Source organism: Acromyrmex echinatior, chromosome 8 (genome assembly GCF_024713525.1).
Source record: "Acromyrmex echinatior isolate Ae372 chromosome 8, ASM2471352v2, whole genome shotgun sequence".
In the NCBI taxonomy this organism is placed as follows: domain Eukaryota; kingdom Metazoa; phylum Arthropoda; class Insecta; order Hymenoptera; family Formicidae; genus Acromyrmex; species Acromyrmex echinatior.
The window spans coordinates 6,205,690-6,226,114 of record NC_141859.1 but is presented as its reverse complement, the minus strand read 5'-3'; the positions used below and the strand labels follow the sequence as shown (position 1 = coordinate 6,226,114).

General features: G+C 31.7%; 3 protein-coding genes across 4 annotated transcripts in view; 1 reads left to right on the top strand and 2 right to left on the bottom strand.

Moving 5' to 3' along the window:
* Positions 1-308: 308 nt before the first annotated feature.
* Enoph (enolase-phosphatase E1) lies at positions 309-10,765 on the bottom strand. Its single transcript, XM_087408536.1, has 6 exons — positions 10,399-10,765; positions 9,526-9,627; positions 8,443-8,633; positions 7,700-7,832; positions 7,482-7,605; positions 309-6,876 (listed from the first exon to the last, which is right to left on the bottom strand). Exons 1-6 carry the CDS (start codon positions 10,498-10,500, stop codon positions 5,375-5,377), a joined length of 2,154 nt encoding a protein of 717 aa, XP_087264662.1. The 5' UTR covers positions 10,501-10,765; the 3' UTR covers positions 309-5,374.
* A 1,578-nt stretch (positions 10,766-12,343) lies between these two features.
* On the bottom strand, positions 12,344-17,503 carry LOC105144578 (uncharacterized). Its single transcript, XM_011053556.2, has 3 exons — positions 17,292-17,503; positions 16,305-16,539; positions 12,344-16,226 (listed from the first exon to the last, which is right to left on the bottom strand). Exons 2-3 carry the CDS (start codon positions 16,419-16,421, stop codon positions 13,839-13,841), a joined length of 2,505 nt encoding a protein of 834 aa, XP_011051858.2. The 5' UTR covers positions 16,422-16,539; positions 17,292-17,503; the 3' UTR covers positions 12,344-13,838.
* Positions 17,504-20,172: 2,669 nt separating this feature from the next.
* The window catches only part of LOC147908701 (ubiquinol-cytochrome c reductase complex assembly factor 2-like), a 61,915-nt gene continuing 61,662 nt past the window's right edge, over positions 20,173-20,425 (top strand). For both annotated transcript variants that reach the window (XM_087408333.1, XM_087408332.1), the window contains exon 1: positions 20,173-20,313. In XM_087408333.1, the coding sequence (XP_087264459.1) occupies positions 20,243-20,313 (71 nt within the window). In that variant the 5' untranslated portion in view covers positions 20,173-20,242. The remainder of the gene's footprint in view (positions 20,314-20,425) is intronic.

The window sequence follows — 20,425 nt, the reverse complement described above, 5'->3', positions numbered from 1 at the left end:
ATATTATATGTATGTATGGGAAATAATAAAAAACGCTATAAAAATTTGTTATGCCTGAGTTTGGCATTTCGATCAAGACTTTTATCTGAATTTATGCGAATAATAAATTAATAGTTCAGTCACAAAAAATGACGTAAGAAAAAACAATTTCGTGTTTCATAAATCGAATGATTATTAATCAAATTCAATTAACATATGTTTATAGTTCGCATTTTTTTAAACATAACTTTTAGATTCAAATTCGTACACGTACATACATGTTACATGACACGTTATATGGGAGACTGAAATAAAAATGAACGTCACAATTCTAGTTGCAAAACTCATTTATTTTGCTCTACGAATGCAATCAAAATTCAGAACGAATAGAATTTACTGATTAGTTTTGTACAACGTATATTTTTTTGGGGAGGTGGGGAGGACTCATATTATTCAGTAAACATATATAGGATCTATCGATAGTGCGATTGTTGCTTAGGATCAAATATAAATTAAAAAATCAAATCGAACTATATAACACTCATATTTTATAATCTAACGTACACACACATGGATATCTGTGAGAGAACACCACAAAGAATATTAATTGTAATCATAATTGTAATTTTTCCCTCGGGGGAAGAACGTAAGTATTTATCGAAAATATAAATGAGATGAAAAAGAAGATACTGGGAAATGCGACAGGTTCGTAGGAACAATTGAGAAGTGGAAATCAAATACAGGCTGAGTTCAAATACAAGAATAATATTCTAAATTATAAAGAACACACACAGAGATTTCACATTCTGTGCTTTTAGGAATGATTATTACGTTAATATTTTAAGATACACAAAATATTAAATAAAAATCACAAAATCTTAAAAAATATATCTTTGAAATTTTAGCTACCATAGTAGCTAGATGTAAAAACGCTATAAATTACATATTTCCAGTTTCAGATTCAATGATCAAAAATATTTAGATACTATGTCATACTTGTTATTCAAATTGTACAGAAATTGACAAAAATTATTCTTGTTTTAATGTATACATATATGTTTAAGTTTTTAGATATGTACACATATTAATATTTAAAAGTTAATAATAAATTAATATTAAATATTAAAAGATATTTGACAAAGAAAAAATTTTTAATTTTAACTTACAAATTCTTTTGATATCTGACTTCCACTCTTTCCCCCGTGGGGATATCTATCCTTAAATGTTAGAAAGTATTGATGAAGTCCTTACGTCTCTCTTACAATTATATTGATGTATTACAGATAATATAGCCAATGAATTACAAACAATAATATCGCTAATGAATATGGTAAGGTTACTCTTGTTTAAGTCCTACGTTAGATTTTTTGTTCGATCGTCTCGCTCGTATAATTTTAACGCTTTGGAAAGACGGCAGTTTCCTGTGAATTACAATCCTAAAGGCGCGATGTTACAAAATCTTTGTTTCCATGTTTCGTTAGAGTCACAATTGGTAAATCTATTGCTAAATCACAAAACTATTGAATCTTGTTGCACGTGTCGTCTTAAAACAAAATATAATCGAAATAGTAATACAGAGATTGATATGAGTTTTAATAGAGTAATTTTTGTATAATAAACAACGAGGCAGTGTTACATCAGATTTGCTCATTCATAGTTTTTTTTTACAGAAATTAAAACTATGTTGAATGCATTTAGAATAAAATTTATCTTAAAATTGTTTCAAAAATTTAGCAAATAGGGAAAATATGATAATAAATATGATAGTAATATTCATCATAATAAATTCATTTATAATAAGTATTTAGAAAGATATACAATTTTAGATAATTTAAATTTATATTTTTTTATGAAATCATTTTCTATTCTCCCTCCTCAAAAAAAAAAACAAAAATAAAATCAGGAACAGAGATTTTGTAGAATTACCTATAAGACAATTACATAATAACATGTACAAGCGAACTCATAATACATTATTATTATGAATTCATCTTAAACAAGATTCTAAGTCGAGATTTAATTAAGATATTTGTTAATGTTAAAAATATATAAATTACAAAATTTAATAAAAAAATTATATCTTCTGTCACTCGTTTTTTAAGTTTTACGAAGTAAAAATTAGACTCGAATATTAATATTAATTTTTAAATATTATATCAATTGAGTTAAAGTACCATTAAAGAATTGGATCTAACATCTCCTTCTCTCTGTATTATTTCAGAACTCAATGTATCAATTCGACTGTCATTAAGATTCATTCAATAGTGTACGGGTTTTGATAAATTGTTGTAGAAACGTAATTATTGTGAGTTTCGTATATATTGTAGAGATTTGTATACATTCTTGTAAGTAAATTTTTTTTAATTAGCAACATATGCAAATATCGAAAAGTCAGTTTGTATGTATGTTAATAAAACGATAATCGGTACGATCATCACACATGATGTATAATTGAGAATTGAGCGTGATATTGAACGTGTGATCAAGATGTGCGCTTTGGCCTTTTCGACTATTGACGCAAAACAGTAGTATGAATGATATGGAAGTGATGATTCAGGCGATGTCGTGAAAGTCAGCCGAGTAGAACCTCGAGCACATCGTCATCTCACCTTCGAACTTCTGTTATAAATCATGGCAGTTTTTTGGCCTTCATGTGTGATAATATCAATGAATCAGTCGATAAATAGGAAGAATTTGAAAAGTTTGTATCCTGCATATTTTTTTTCCCCGCCATTTGATTTATTAGTCAACTTATACGATCATAGGACATAACACCTGCCATTCTCGCTATATAAATTTTAAAATCGTTATTAGAACGCGTATACATTCGATGGTATAGATAAGTGATTGAGTCATTTATCTGTATACATATAAAAAATTATTCGATCGCTGATTTTAAATTATTGGTGCCTCAATGAACATAATAGAAAGCATGGGAATTCTTTTGTCTTGATTACTTCGAATGATATGACGAAAATAATACAATCTGTTGCAAATATCGAAACATCCATCTCTTCGAGAGATTTATAAATAAAATATGCGAGGTGTGTCAAGAGTAAAATGTACCGTAAAATATCAAGTGCTTACTCTCGTACTGATTCTGTGTTCAGTTCTCTTGTTATACGTGCACTATCGTAGACGTATGAGACTCGCGTTTCTTTCGTCTCATCGCGTCTCCCTAGCATAGTCGGCGTACGTAATATAAAGCAAACCATGCGAAATCGTCTATCGATCTATAGAAGTCTCCGCCACTTCTGACTGATTTCGACTAGACGCGGACACACTAAATCTGAATAAAAATAATCGCAATGGAATATCACCCGACAAAGACGATCATTTTCGCGTATTGATAACATCGTTTCGAGCAACCTATGTCTATCAATATTCATAAATCACAGTCAATTTAATAGGAATGGACATAACGAATAACAGTAAAAATAATAGTAATCGATTTTCTGCCGAAAGCACGATCTCACTTTAACTGCTATTATTATTTTCTAATATTGATTCCATATACGTTTTAAAATCATGTTGAGCATCACAAAAATGAGCAATAGTCTACATACAATATATCTACATTATCGCTTTGCATCCATAATTTAAATGGCTAGCTGATACAAAGTATCTTTACCATCATTTATTTATCTATTGCAATTTCATGTGGAAATACATACATGAAAGTGCATACTAAAAAACTACTACATATAAAACATACAACATATATATATATATATACATATATACATATATATATACATATATATATATATATATATTGAATGTTATAAATTAAAATACATATATTTTGCATTTAAAATTTAGATATTTGCTCTTCGAGATTTTTATGTATAGCAGCTTTTAAAATATTTTAATGCAGGCAATTAAATTTGCTAATAAATTAATTGTAAAGCGATAATATAAATGCATTCTGCACATGTAGACTGTAATAAAATATTAATTTATAGGAATGACAGAGTAAATCTACGAATCGATATGCTTTTCCGCGAATGCTTCTAAATTATATAATTAAATATAGAAGAGAATGGATCCAATTGGCTACATGATTTTTTTAAATTGTCATTACTGGATCAGTTTATTTAAATAACCATATAGAGCCATTCGTCTCTAAAATTCAGCAGCTTACGGATTAAATCGCAAAGTTGTAGAGTACAAGAGCTAAAATATACTCTTTTAGACTCCTTGACAAATGTTTCGCGACATTAGCTGTATAGTTAACGGTTCTGTATTGCAATAATCATTAAAAAGAAAATTACATTACGCGAACCATGTTAGGCAGACAAAATGGAAAATGGACGATGGAAGAAAGCGTATCGATACAAAAAGTTTTAATATTAAACAATTTTTTATCACCTTACATAAAAAAAAAACGCGAACAAAACTAACGTAATTGAGTGAAGCTTATTGTGCGATGTATCTACAAATATTCAGACTTAAAATGCATTGTTTATCAATTCACAAAGTTAAATATGCTGTGCGCAACGAAGATCTATGATATAATCTACAAGACAACAACTGTTAAAGGTGATACCAATACAGTCTTAAAATAATTCTTAGTCAGTTTCATTGTTGTAGCAGTAAAATAAAACATCGACCAGATCTTTTAATATCATTTATAAAATTATCAAAGAGAAGAAAATACTAAAGTGACAAAATAAAGAAACCAAGATTTCAAACTGTGAAATTCATTTGGCACAGATACAATCGATATTTTAATATACTGCAACTCTATTTGAAATTACTTATCCTATCAGTTTTCATGTATAGGCGTAGTTGTTTTGTTTAGGCGGTATAAAAAAGATGTCGGACAAGTCGCGTAGAGTAATATTAGAAAAAAGCCCCTCAAGAATACGTAGTAATTGATGCGGATGACACATTTGATTACTTCTAGATCGATCACGTGCGAATTACAACTAAAAAAGTTTTGTAACTTTAATCATAACAATTCATTGTCTTTTTTGTAAAAATTATTACAGTAATTGAAAACCATTAGAGTCAAATATGAAAGAACTAACGATAAAAAGTCCTTCGCAATATAGAAAAGCAGCATATATTCGAGTTAACGTAAAACATTAATAATTATACCGTACAAATAGAAATTGTCACCAAATAAAATAGCTGTATAGGTGTAGATATCTAAACAATTAAAAAAATTTGAAGCGTTTTTCCGTATTATACTATTTTTTCTATTTTCTTTATAGAGCCGCCAAAACAAACGATTTACGAATTGCATCTTAAAGTAGCGCGTTACGTTTTTGACGTACGATTTACATAAAGTATACATGGGATTTCAATTAATATCAGTTTATACCTGCGAATAAGTACTTGTGGATTGGGGTTATGCATGAAGGGCTCCTTAAACTGTATAAGAACAAAGTTAAGACGTCGCCGCTACAACTACAGGAGGAACAACGTCGGGTTCTCCGGCACCGTCGGCTACAGCGGAATCGACGACTTTTTTAACTTTTATGGATTCCGCACTACTTTCTGACAAACTCTCCGGCTCACCATTTTGCGCCGCCGCGTCTTCGTTCGTTGTCTCCTTCGATGGCCCTTCATTCAGTCCGTTACTATGTAATTTATCATCCAACACTGGCACATCCGTATTTCCGTTTTGTGTGGTTCCATTGAGTTTTTGCTTTTCCGAATCTACCGTAGTTTTGTCCTTCGTATCCACTACATTCTCTTCTTTCACTGTCTCCTCTTCTTTTATTGTCTCTTGTTGCGTAGTTTCATTCTCGCATTTATCAGCATCAGTAGTCTCCGTTTCCATTGTTTGGGCCTTTTCATCGGCTTTTTCAGATTCTGTAATTATTTCCGAACTCTTCTCTGCAGATACTTCAGTTGATGTGGTTGCTTCTTTCCTTACGTCCGTAACTGTTTCTTCCGTTTCTGTTACCGCTTCCGATACCGTAGTTTTTTCCGCAGCTGTTTCTGTAGCTTCCCCATTTTCTGTGACATCTACTGTTGTCTCCATTTTTGTTACTTCCTGTTCGCTCTTTGCTAAAATATTCTCGCTTTCAGATGTATCTGAAACAATCTTTGATTCTTCTTTTACTTCATCTTTTTTCGCTGTCAAACATTCTTCAGATTTGTTTGCTATATTTTTGTCACAAGTTTGTGATTGTGGTACAATGTTATCTGCCTTTTCATCACTTTCAATCGTTTCAGTTTTATTGACATCTTCAGCTTGTGTATCTTTTGTAACATCTGTAGAATCTTCGATTTTTTTCTCGGAAGACGTGACAGTGGTCTCAGACTTTGATGCAGACTCTGTTACGGATACGTCCATGGAATCATCGGCTGTAGCGGTAATTTCAGTTGCAGTTGTATCTAAATTTTCTTCAGTCTTCTCTGCAATGTCTTTATCATTATCTTTTGTGGCTAGTGTGACATCATCTTTCACGTCACTTTTTGCGTTTTCAGAGGAACCTGACTCCTCATTTGTGTTCTCCTCGGATTTGACATTAGATTCTGTTATCTTCTGTTCAGTATTTGAAACGTCTTTTTCATCTATCGCTGATTCTTTCACTTGCCCTGATGAAATTGAAGTGCTTTCTGATGATTGGTCTTTTGCACATTCTTTTTCTATCGATTCAGTTATTTCTTTTGCATCATTTTTTTCAACTTTTTTATCACTGACATTGGACATTTCTACATCTTCGGAAGTGTCCATTGGCTCACTAACGTCAGCTGTACCTTCATCAACTTTGTCATCTGTCGTTTCTATTTTTTGCCGTTTTGTAGACGATTGAAATGTCAAATCCAAAAAGGACTTAATAGTTGTATATGTAATATTTTCTTCATCAGTCAGTGGAGCATTACCCTCACGTACTACAATTATTGTTGATAAACCTGCTTCCTTGGCAGCTGCGGCTTCTGTTATTGATTAAAGAAAGAAAAGAATAAGCAAAGATATTTGCAATTATCATCCAAATATGATATAGAAAATTTTTTTTTATATTATTATTTCTCACATTTATTCCCTCATTCAGAAAAAAAGGAAATGTATGAACTATAAATAATAGAGAGCATATAGCCATAACACTAGAAGTTTTAAACGAAAGTCATATATTTAAAATTATAATATTAGATGTAGTAAAAAGAAATCCATTATTTTTCCAATAGATGGCTTTAATAATCTGTATCTCGTCTACGCGTGATACAGATTACTAAAGGATCATCTATTGGAAAAATAATGGATTTCTTTTTACTACACCTAATATAATAACAGACGTTAAAAAAAGAAATACATAAAATTAACAATGAAAACTGTTAATTTTATGTATTTCTTTTTTTTTAATATCTTAATATTGTTATGTACTGATGATCAAATCTTGACCGAAACGTCTACGTTATTATATTACAATTTTAAATACATGACTTCCGTTTAAAATATCTAGTGTATGATCTCTGGTTGTATGATCTCTATTATTTATATTTTGTATTTTTAAGCCACTTTCAAACAGTTTAAATGTACAAACCTTTTACAACATCAGTAAGAAAAACAACATCGGAAGGATTTTCACTGATTTTACTTAATATATTTTTATAGCTGTCACTTTCTTGTTTTGCACCTACTTCTGTGTCAAAGAAACCATTGAAATACTAAAAAAAAAGGACAAAACATTATAGTTCAATACTTTACCAATACTTTATATTTGATATAAGATATTTATAGTATAATATTATTGCGAAATACCTTAAGCAAATCACCATGTATAGAATATTCAAAAAGGAGCTTTTGTGCTTCAACACTGCCACTTGAATAGATGTATATTTTTTGGCCATTGTTTGTCCATGATTCAATCGCTTTAGGAACATCCTCATAAATGCTAAACAAGAGGTATTCTGTTGAAGCTTAATATTAAAACTAATTTAAATCTTTTTATTTTCTTGACAAAATTTTATAATCATTTTTTATTAAATTGCAGTTATTTTTATAATGAAATTTAATTTGCAAATATTATTCTAGAGAATTACAATTGAAGATTTTTGCAAAACCATTTTTTTTCATAATAATAGCTGTTTAGGAAAAAAGTAATTTTCAATAAATTTAACATTATTAACATTATTAAATATAAAATTAAAAATACAAGCATTACAGAAATTATGTTTATGCATATATAATAGATAAGAAATCTTATGTGTAAAGAATATAAGTGAGATGTAACTGAAGTGAGCCCAAATACTACTATTCACCTCATTATTTGTGATAATTACATAATATTGTATAGTATATTACATAATTTTTTATACATATATATTATGGATGTCTTTAACATATTTTTGTGATATATTTTAACTATGTAATACCGTTTATGTAGGCTCGCTAATATTCTATGTGAACGAGCATACAGAGATTTGTAAAAATGCATATAGGATTAATCAAATTAATATAGAGATGAAAACAAATCAGTATAATAATAAGATAGAATCACTTACTGTCCTTTAACTGTGCCGGTTTTATATGCTTCACGCCACATATGTCCTTGTAGTTGCTTTAATGCAGCTGTCTTACGATCGTTATCCATTTGCCACAAAACATTTTTCAAAAGTGAATCTTTTTCTTCTTCGGGTTTATCGCCAGTAATTGCTATAAAGCCTTCCAGTTTTTCTTCTTCGTCCTTTTTTGCCTATAAAAAGAATATTATTAAACCATTGGTAAGTGATATATAATTGATAAAAAGTAATAAAGATAATTGATAAAAATAATAAAGAATTATTAAAAATGAACATTAAAAAAAATAAGATTTTATAAAATTTATTTCAAAATGTATTCTCTATACTAGTTCTTTTTTATCTAAAATAAATTATCTATGTCTAGTATAAAGAACAAAGAAATATACATGTCATGAAACGTACATGGGAGATAAAAAAATATAAAAAAATAGCGTTTATAGAATTTAATATATTAAAGATAAAGGATTAATTTTATACAAATTAAAAATTGTACTCATAGTATAGAAAGAAAGATAGTTAACTAATTTTAAAGGAATGATAAAGGAAAAAAGGGATAAAGGATAGACACTTATTATTCATAATTTTCATTAAAAATTTTGTTGTCTTATAAGAATAAAAAAAGTAATATAATCGTTTAATAATTTATTGTAATAAACTTTATAAACTTATTCATTTTATTCATTACTTGTAACAAGTTGTTTTGATTGAAGATTTTTATTTTCAATTATATTATTAAATTAATTGCTACTTAAATAAATATATTTTTTAATATTTATTTTAAGCTTTATTATCAACATTTTAAAACAAAAGATTTTACTCTAAAACTTTTTTTACAATAAGTCATTCAATTTTTCTTTAACATTACAAATAAAAATTATTCCACATTATTTAATTTATTAAAAATAAAAATTCATATATAAAAAAATGGAAAAAAATATCCAACACTTTAATATAATGTCATACAAATTCCTCTCACAATTTCAAAGGCAAATTTCATTTTTTTCATCCTGTTAAATTTTTATATCCATCTACTTCTTTGACTCTGGTTAAAAATTCCATATTTACCTGTTCCTTTAACTTTTCGTAATCTTGCTTGAATTCCTCATCCTCCCATTTCGTCTCAATGTAGTCTTTTAGATTCTGACGCACGTAAGGAAAGAGAGTCTCCTGCAAGAGAAACAAGCCGCGTTCATAAGCGCCGTCGTCGGCGCAAAACGTTCACCGGGAAAAATCATGCGCGTGTCCCGTTGTTTCCCGACGGCGTTCGCGGCGTCTCGGCGCGTCGCGTCAATATATATATAGTATATATATATATATATATATATATGTACATATATGTATATATATTACATGTACATATACCAGCGCGACTGATGTCTATAAAAAGATTATAGTATTTGTTTTTAAACTGTACTCTTGCTATCGCTTCGACCGTACGTCATTAGTTGTAAATTGCTGTAAATTCTTTCGACTGAAAACTCGAACCGATATCCTTAGCTCAAAATGCCTTCTCTTTTCCGTCTCACAAAACACGGCGGTGGCAGCGGCTGGCGGCGGTGGCGGCGGCAGCTTACGGTCGGCCGAAAACTCGCGATTCGAGCCGGCACACCGCCCCGACGCGAGGACAATAACCCGCCGTGGAATTCGATCGCGTATATACGCCGCGACGAGAGCGAATAGGCCGAGCTTCTCGCCGAGACTCCGATGACTTTCCAAGGATAGGAAAGGGGGAAAAAAAGGAACCGCAAGCACATTATGGAGAAACGCCGGCACTATTCACGAAATAAATCTTTCGGAAGGGGAAGGAGGGGGGGAATAACGCGATGAGGCCGCTCCCCGGAATGGAGCGATACAAGAATGACCCCGGCACGGTCTGATTTCGTGAAGACACATTCGCATTGTCGCGCTCCGTTTCCTTCGCCTTTGTGGCCCTTTTACCTTCACGAAGCTGATGCTCGTGGTGGTGCCTTCGATGTCGACGAGTACCGTCTTCGCGAGTGAGATCTCGTCCTGATCCTGGCTGCGCTTTTCCCCGGCCATTTTCACGAACCGACTCGCCCACGACCGTAGGATTAATAGCGGTTATATCTATATGTATGCTCCCCCTCGGTTAGGTTGGCGCTCACGCTGTATATGTCGGCGACGACGCGTTCTTGTTGGGAGCCGGCGAACGAATTCGCTGTGTTGGCCGTGCGCCAATCTACGCTGCCGGTATATGCGTGCGAACTCGCGAGTCCCCCTCTGCTCGTCTCGCGTCTCGTGTCGTGGCCCGCGCCCTGCTAGTGCTGCCTGCTGTACCCGGTAACCATGTCCGTATCAAGACATCTCGGCTGCCCCAACTTTCACTCGACCCGCCGATTCAACGACTCGTGAAATAGAAAGCCTAAACCATCTAATACCCGTATTCATAATCAGGCCTTATATTTAAGGCTTCTTTAAATTTATCTTTAGATGCGCTCTATGAATTATTTTATTCTCTACTGAGCATCTAAAGATCAATTTAAGGAAGGCCTTAAATATAAGGTCTGATTATGAAATATGGATATATGAGTCATCCATAAAGAATACAATATCCTTTTGTTGGACAAACTTTTATTGGACAATTTTTTATACAGATATTTTTCATTTATGAATTTTAATAAAACGGACAAGTGCATCACTACATTTCGATGCTCCTAATAAACTAAACGTCGATTAACATTTTTCCTTACTAATTTCTACATCGCAGCAATTAATTTTTTCTTTTAATAAAAATTCATATCATGCGATATGAATATGCGATTGCGATTGATGGGAGTAAAAGGGAAGGAATACAATTTTCGAAGAAGAAGCACCGGGTTCCGCGACGAGTCGCGACGACTCTGGATCGAATACAAAACCGCTGCTCATATTAACGTGTAGATACTTGCGATCGCATGGCAGTATGAGTGCGCGGCCGCGAATCGCTCGTTCCACCTTGAGTTTTCGTCCAATAAACTGCCTCGGTCGTCGCGAATCGAGATGTGCGCTTGTGTGCGCCCTACATGCAACTTTCTTGCCTACGCGAAAATTTCGCGACGGTGGACCTCGTGGAAAATCATCCACCTTGGCGAGCTTCCTCGATGGACCGGCACGAAAAGTTACGTCGTGCCTGTCCTCGTCCGCGAAAGAGGAACGATCGGTTTGACTCGATTAAATCGTTCGAATATCGACTTGTTGACGAATCTCTCGCCGATATCCCTCCGCGAGAAAGTAGTCCCGTCGCGTGCTTTTTTTTTCACGTTGACTTTCGATAAACGACACGTGACTCGACGAACCTTGAGCATTTCTTTCGAAATTTACGTGCATCATGCTGCAATATCAATTATTTCGCGATTCTGAGATGGATATTTCATCGTTGCGATTGAAAATCTGTCTTGATTGTACGTTCGTCCATGGACTTACACCATGGGCAACCACCTGATTTTTGCATTGCTGCGTCCATTTAAATTTCTGCGTGACGCGCGCACGGTAGTAGCCATTTAAATTTGAATGAAGATGATCGTGTTGCTTTCTCATTTCAACGATGTTGCGTGATGCAAACGTACGAATGTTTGCACGATATATTCAGAGCTGAGCATGTATTTTAATACTTTTATTTAAAATACAGTTTTTACAAGTACTTTTGTATTTTATATTTCAGTGGGACACATGAAAATATTGCGTATTTAAAATCGAAAGATTAAAGTGTTGTTTTTTTTTGTAATTCAAATAATAAAATTGATTGTCTTAATATTTAAATGACAAAATCCAAGTATCTTTATACACTTCCATGAGACAAAATATTTTCACGTGCTTCGTTGAGATACAAAATACAATTGTCTTACACATACTATTTTTCAAATAAAAATATTTCAAATACATGTTCAGCTTACCATTATAAATTTTTTTATTTTCCAGGAGATATGCTGTTAATATTAATATATTTCAAATACATAATTGTATAAAGTTAGATAATAATTGTGAAGGTGAAAGTCACAGTAGTGTAAGTCACTTAATTACGATTTCGAGAAACGAAAAGTTTTTTTCAATATATTTACTTTAGTAGACTGCACCAAGTTGACCTCAAGTTGAATCTAAACAAGTGACTTACATTTATCGTTTCCCTTCAAAGATTGTATGTTTTAATTAATTTTATTTAATTATTTTATTAAATAATGATTTACAATAGTGATTATATCACATATATGAAGCATAAGTGTCAAACGATAACATTATGAATAAATGACAATCGATTCTATGTTATATCCGTCTATAACAATTAATTAAACCTATTTATTTGTAAGTACAATAATAAGGATTGTAATGAAAACATAATCTAAATACAAATTAAAAATAAACGTAAAGATAATATTGAATATATAAAAATATTACTAATCATTACACCAAAAATTATATAATACATGTAAATGTACATATAAATCAAATCACTAATATAATTAATATAATTTATAGGTCCCTTTTCTTTAACTCTTAACAGTCAATATTATTATATTTTGTCGTTATATGTAAGATCTGTAAATATGTAAAACAATGTAACGACACTGATATTATCATTAAGAGTTATAGAATAGCTATTTATTTGGTGCAGCTGCGTACGATTAAGAATTATGTAAATTATTCTACATATACAGTGAGTGCAAAGAGTATTCACGCAGAGAAAATATTTTTTAAAAAAACTTTATTTTTAAAAAGTAAATATTATCCAGTGAGAAATGAATTATCGAATTGATGTTGAATCGTATAAATATGATGATTTCGACGTCAAATTAATGTAGAAATTATCATAATTTAATTGACGATCATTTCTTGTTGGATAATTAACAATTTATTCATAAAGAATAAAATAGACTGTATGTTTCTTAAAAATTATATATACCAAAAAGATATGTATTAATTATACAAAATATATTATTTGAAAAATAAGCGAAAATTAAAAAATGTATTATTTGAATGCTCAAAAAGTATTCATACGAGAAATTTAGTTTCTAAAATCAGACGTACATGCGAAGCATATATAATAAAGCTCGTTTATTTAGAACAAAATGTATTCAAATTGTATAAAATTGTTAATTAATGTTTATTTTCTACAAATTTCTTTGTACGAATACTTTTTGCTCTCACTGTATGTATTTTAAAAATGTATATATATATATATATATATATATATATATATATATATACACATAAAACATCGACGAAGCAACATATCGATATTTTCATATAGTTTCATATACATATATAACTATATCACCTATAACATTACTTGGAATCTAATTTACTTAATTTTTCACGGAGAAGTGTTTGTCCAGATGAATTGTAATTTGTTGTATATTATCGCATTTAATTTTGCATTCTGGTCACTCGGGTTTGTGCATCTTTTTGCGATGATTTAAGCGATTAGCATAGCTATCGAATGACTCGTTGCAATCTCCACACTGGTAAAAAATGATCGTGTGTTCTTGGTGATGTAAGTTCCTAGCATCCCTTTGTTTGTCAGAGTACTCACATGCGATCTTACTATTGTGTAATGAAACATGATGATCAAGATCTTTTTTATCTGTGAATGTTTCATCACACTGCTGACATTTATTATCATTGTGTTCACTTTGAATATGCCTTATTAGGAATCGTTTGGCTTTGTATACATTTTTGCATATATCGCACTGAAATGCAAGAGGTACAATTTTGCCTTCATGTACCTTTTCCTTGTGTGACTTGAGCGACATTTGATGCTTGAATTTCTCTTGACACTCATTGCATTCGTACAATGGTTTTTGATTCATTATTAGGGGGTCTTGACGGTCAAGCTCATGAATTCCAATCATGTGATTCTTTAACATACGATAGGTCGGCAAATTATCGTTGCACAAAGGACATGTAAATATTCGTGGAAGTGATACATTCTTATCTTTTTTCCAGTGTCTCTCCAGATGTTCATTCCAATTCTGCTTTTTAAGGAACGATTTGCCACATATCTCGCAAATGTGGCGATTAGAGACATGAGACTTCTTATGAAATTTTAATGCATGTGTAGTCCTACATCGCAGGCCACATACTTCACATTGATAAGGCATCTCACCAGTATGTTTTCGCTGATGTTCCTTCAATCGCACCTTCAGCTGAAATGACTTGCCGCATATTTCACAAATATGTGGTCTAAATCCCTTATGCACAAAGAGATAATGTTCGTATAAAGAATTTTCCCCACTGAATTCCTTACCGCACGTGCTGCAGATAAACTCGTCCATATTCTCATTATGTCGCATCTTGTGGAACTCGAGTCTCTCCTGACGCATAAAATGTTTATGGCACTTTGCACAGTAATATTGTCGCTGGGAAATTCCTCTTATTTTACAGGAGGCGCACATTGCTTCATCGTTAATAGCATTAGGATCTCTAATCAATTTTCTGCAGACTTTGCATTTTCGCCTCGGTCTTGTAATAATTTTCTGATTGTTATCCACATCTGTTTTAATATTTAGCATTGTTTCATTATCAGAGAATTTGCACGTTTTCTGATGCGCAATTAAATGTGCCTTTTTCATGAATACTTTTTTACATTTCAAACAAAGATACTGTATTGAGCTTTTGTGCATGTGAAGGTAGTGATCCCACAACAAGTTTTCATTTTTAGTTTCTTTATCGCATTTTGTACAAACATATTTATCTATTTTATTTAATTTGTGTCTCTCCATGTGAAATTCATATTTTTCTTGTAAAATATAACGAGCTCCACATAAATTGCATTCTTGTTTTAAATTATTTTTTGAAATATTGATGTCATTTGTATCATTTTCATTGACATATTCTTCTTCCATTTTGGTCACGACCATTATGTTGTCATCTTCAATTCCTTTATCATCAGTGATGTATTCAATATTATCATTTTCTGACTGGAGTGTTATCAAATCAGTTACGTTTGACTTATCATAATTACTATTTGATTCATCTTGTTCTTTTGCATTTAATTTTACTCGAATTATTCGCGATTTACCAAGATATTTCTTTTTTATCATATCCCTTGTATTAGATTCCTGTTCATTTTTTATTTCTTCACTAAGACATTCTACACCATTGTTTACTGATTGAAATGTTATTAAGTCAGTTACATTTAATTTACTGTAATCACTGTCTAATTCATTAAAACTTCGTTCCATTGTATCTAATTTTGCTTCTAATTTCTGCATCTTAGTAGGATTAATGAATGTTTTCATAGAAATATTTTGATGAATCTTTCTCTTTATACCTGCTTTCAGTTTACATGATACATCAATTTTTTGCAAGTTACCATGTTTCCTTTTGATATCGCATTTATTATCATTTGTTGTATTTTCATTGATAATATTTTGATACAATGATTCATATAATTTATCTTGTGCCCTTGATTTCAATGTACAAACGTTAAACTCTTCTGCATTATCAGATATTTGATTATTCTCTTGCGATTGTTCTATTTGATTTACAAGAGCCAATGAAGCATGAAATGTATGACTACTATCTGAAGGATTGTTTATTAAGATTATTAAATCTTTATTGCAATTCGGACAGGGATATATCATGTCACTGTGTAACTTAGAAATCACCACATCTTCCAATTTTTCATTTTTATTGACTTCAAAGAAAGAGACAGTTCTTGTCTCACATTCCTTCGAGTATACTAATATATTTTGAATAAAATTATAATGACTGATAACTTTATCATAACAGTCTAAACATATATATTTGAAATGATCATCTTGTGAAATCTATAAAAAATTAAACATATAGTAATATTTTATAGTAAATTACTTAAAACTTATTTAGTAGTAAATTAATTAGCATACCTTAATTGGTAAAGTCTCATTTATTATCTGTGCCAAATTAGTTATTTCATCAAAGATATATTTCAAATGTTCAAACTCAAATTTAATACCACATAGACGGCATATATCACATTCCATTTTAGATATTTCTATAAATTATATGAAAACTTCTTAATATTTTAGAAAATAATTTTATATTTTTGAAAGATACAACATTTTCGTATTGATATCACTGGACTTTTTTTGAGAACGTAACCTAGTGCAAAAAAGAAAAAAATAAATATAGATACTAAGGTTCAAAAATTTTAAAAATTAATTAATATAAAAGAAAGGACTACAAGCCAAGTTGGATAGTTTTGCCCTATATTAATAAACATAAACTATACATACAATAACAAACATTTTAACCTGTTATTCTCAATGTTTAAATTTACAATTAAATTACAATTAAATATGGTACATGTTGATAAAAATGGAAATAATAGTATGTTATTTCCATTTCTAACAATATGTATAGCATTTATTAATTTAACTGTAAATTTGAACATTGAGAATAACAGATAGGAGTTGAAACGTTTGTATTGTATGTATAGTTTGTTTATTAATATAAAATAAAAAAACCTAGCTTAGCTAGTAATACTTTCTTTAATATTTATTAATTTTGTAAATCTTTATAATTATAACTATATAAAAAGGAATATATTTGGATATTAAAGAGACAAAGTAAAGGCAGAGTGCAAAAAGTGCAAACAACATGAAGAAATGTAATTCTTGGTAAAATGATTTATTATCAATGTACATTAACTTCAATCTTGGTTCAACTAATACTTCATCTTTTTCCAATTCTAAAAATTAGAAAAAAAAATAAAGAATTAATTGAATTGAGATTAAGTTAATATACATTGGTAGAAACGGACATTAATATTAAAGTGCAAATTGAACCAAATATATCATACATACATTATAGTTAGTTTTACTATATACTCATCAATTAGTTTTAAAACATACCGTTTTAAGAACATTACAGATTTCCCATAAAATATTCTTGCAAATAAAATCGTATTTTGAATTACTAATTTTCTCACATGTACTATTCTTTTCTTAAAAATACTGAAATGTTCAACGATTATATAGGTTAAGGACCTCTTTCTTTACTGCTTAAATTAAGGACAATCAACTAGCAGAAGTGCCAACATTGCCAACATTGCCAACATTGCCAATATTGCCAACATTGCCAACATTGCCAATATTGCCAATCATTGGCTTAGTTTACATCGTGCACTTGATACGGGTACTAACTAGTAACTTTCTATTGAATTATCTTAATTCGGCGATACGTGTAAACATATACACGAGATATGTATTTAATTAATCATTTTGATGCATATTGTATCAATTTAGTACAACATTTTTTAAATTACATCGCTGAAATTAAACTAATTTAACAGAAAGATACTAGTTAGTACATGTATCAAGTTCACGATGTAAACTAGGCCATAGGTTTGTTCGCGTTAAGGCTTAAACACAATAGGCACAGGCAACAGGGAATAACGAGCCATCAATCAGAGCTCTGATGTGTAAGTTTGATATTATATCCCAGAGCTCTGATTGGACAGCTTATTATTCCTGTTCCCTGTGCTATTGTGTTTGAGCCTTTACATGAAATATTGTAAATCTTCAAATATTTTTGGACGGGGTATATTTCACGGAGTAATAAGGAGATCAAACTCGAGGTCTGAAAGTGGGCTCAGAAAACGGAGAACTCATAGGTAGGAAAACCCATGGAAAATCCGGCAAATGTGATTTTATGCCATCATGCCTTGAAGGAAAAATTAGAAGTATTGTCACGTGGTCATAGATCACACACAAAGAGTAAAGAGAAGTAGGAGGGAATGCTTGGTTCTAAGTAAGCGGACAAAATGATTATATATTGTATATTAGCATAAAAAGTGGACGCTTAAGATAACTGCCATGACGTACATTTGTCCGCGGATTTAACTATATTCACTGTTAATATATTCCTATTTCTCTTTACTCTTTGAGTATACATTAGTATATATACGATGGAGTATAACCTCTAAAATATAAAATTCTTATTATTACTAATAATACTGACCGATAAAAGGTTATCCCATAATAATTTCGAGCTGAAGTTGTTGCCCGGCAATGCACTATGGTGATTTATTTGTCGCTGAATATGAGCAACGGGCGACACCATAAACACATGCCTTTAGTGATGGAAATTTGGCCCCGCTCAACTCAGAAAATAAGCACCTTCACTTTTGCTTCACTAATTAACGTTCTCTACTAGTCGAACGCGGCGTCAATTGGCGGAGCAATTGGAGGAGCTGATTCTCTGATGGCGACTTTTATCAAGCTCCGATTAGTTTAAACAGTCTAGTAACTTTATACGATTCCAACTGAAACAGATGTCGGAAAAAAAATGAGAACTGAAGAGTTAATACATTTACATTTATAATTTCTCTCTTTGCATTTTTTCTCCGACATTTGTTTCAGTCGGAATTCTGCAAAGTTACTAAACTGGTTAAGCTAACCGAAGCTTGGTAAAAGGCCAGTCAGGCTCAGTTCCACAACTGATGGTTTTTGCCCACAGAACGTGGCAATGTTTGCCGCGCGACGGAAGTTATCGCACTAACCAATAATTCTATGTTCTTAAGGGTCGATTGTTCTATCTTTTGGTAAATTTTACTTGTGAGATAAATCTGGTAATCCGTGCATGTGATTATCTTGCATGTGATTACCGTGCATGGGATAATCTTGCTACTTATCCAAGATAAAATTTACCAAAAGGTGGAATAATCGGCCCTGAGTCGGTCTCACCATGCAAAACTTCTAGAGTTGACGTAATATTATTCTACCGCGCGGCAAAAGTTGGATTGAATTCAACTTTTGTCGCGCGATGGGAATTATATATCTATTACTTCTGAGCAAGCGAGATATTGATTGGCTATCGCGCCAATTTCCGTCGCGCGGCAAGCGTGTTGTCGCGTTCTGTGTGCAGGAGCCATTAAGGTGCATTCAGACTCCTCACCGGATGGGTGATCGTTGGGCAGAGTCAGAGAGAAACCTGAGAGAGGACATGACGGTCCAAAACTAGAGGGTCGATTCTGTATCTTCAAACAAGATGAAAATTACAAATGAGCAAAATTACTAGATGTTTATCAATGAAATTATTGGGTCTAAAAAGTATCCGCGGTTCTTTGTCACTAGATATATGACCATCAACACACATCTAGTGACAAAAAACCGGGGATACTTTTTAGATGACCCAATATTAATATTTTAGTAAATTCTCTTTTGTAATTTTCACTTCGTTTCAAGATACAAGTCGGTATTCATAGTCGAGTCTTATTTCAAGATCTTAAGTAATGTCTTAAGATGCTAATGCCTTCTGATTGGTTCGTGATTTCTTAAGACTATACTTAAGGCGGTTTTGAATATAAGATCTGACTATGAATACCGGCCACAGAATCGATCCCCTGTAATCGCAAAATGCCGCGCACTACTGCTCTCTAACAAAGTGGATATAAACTACATAGCAACGTCTACTTTTCTTATGTCGTCCACTTTTCAAAGCTGGAGATGATAAATCGATATGCTACATGTAACATGATTACATGAATCAAATATCAATTTATCGTCTCCAGCCTTGAAAAGTGGACGATGTACCCTAAGAAAAGTAGACGTTGCTATGTAGTTTACATTCACTTTGTCAGAGGGCAGTTATGCGCAGCAGCATAATTTTGGGCAGCTATCATGTCCTCTCTCATGCTTTCTCTCCGACTTAAGTACTCCTCGTATTGTAGAAGGGATTCAACTTATTCACTGTAAGTAAATTTATCACTCTAAAATGTAAAATGATCGGTAAATCACAGTGAAAATTTTACTACTATACGCGATAATGTTGTGTCTTAGCTCATGGACGTTTCTCTATCGTCATGGCTGGAAGTTATAAAAATTTTATGAAACTTTTGGAATCGTGGCCGTTAGATAAAAGCAAAGCTGGCAGGTAATTACGCCAGGCAAAATATTGTACATGTAATTATTTTAAGTGCAATGATCATTATCACTAGTTACTGACAATATTTGCATCTGATATATGTATTATTATTAGTTATAGG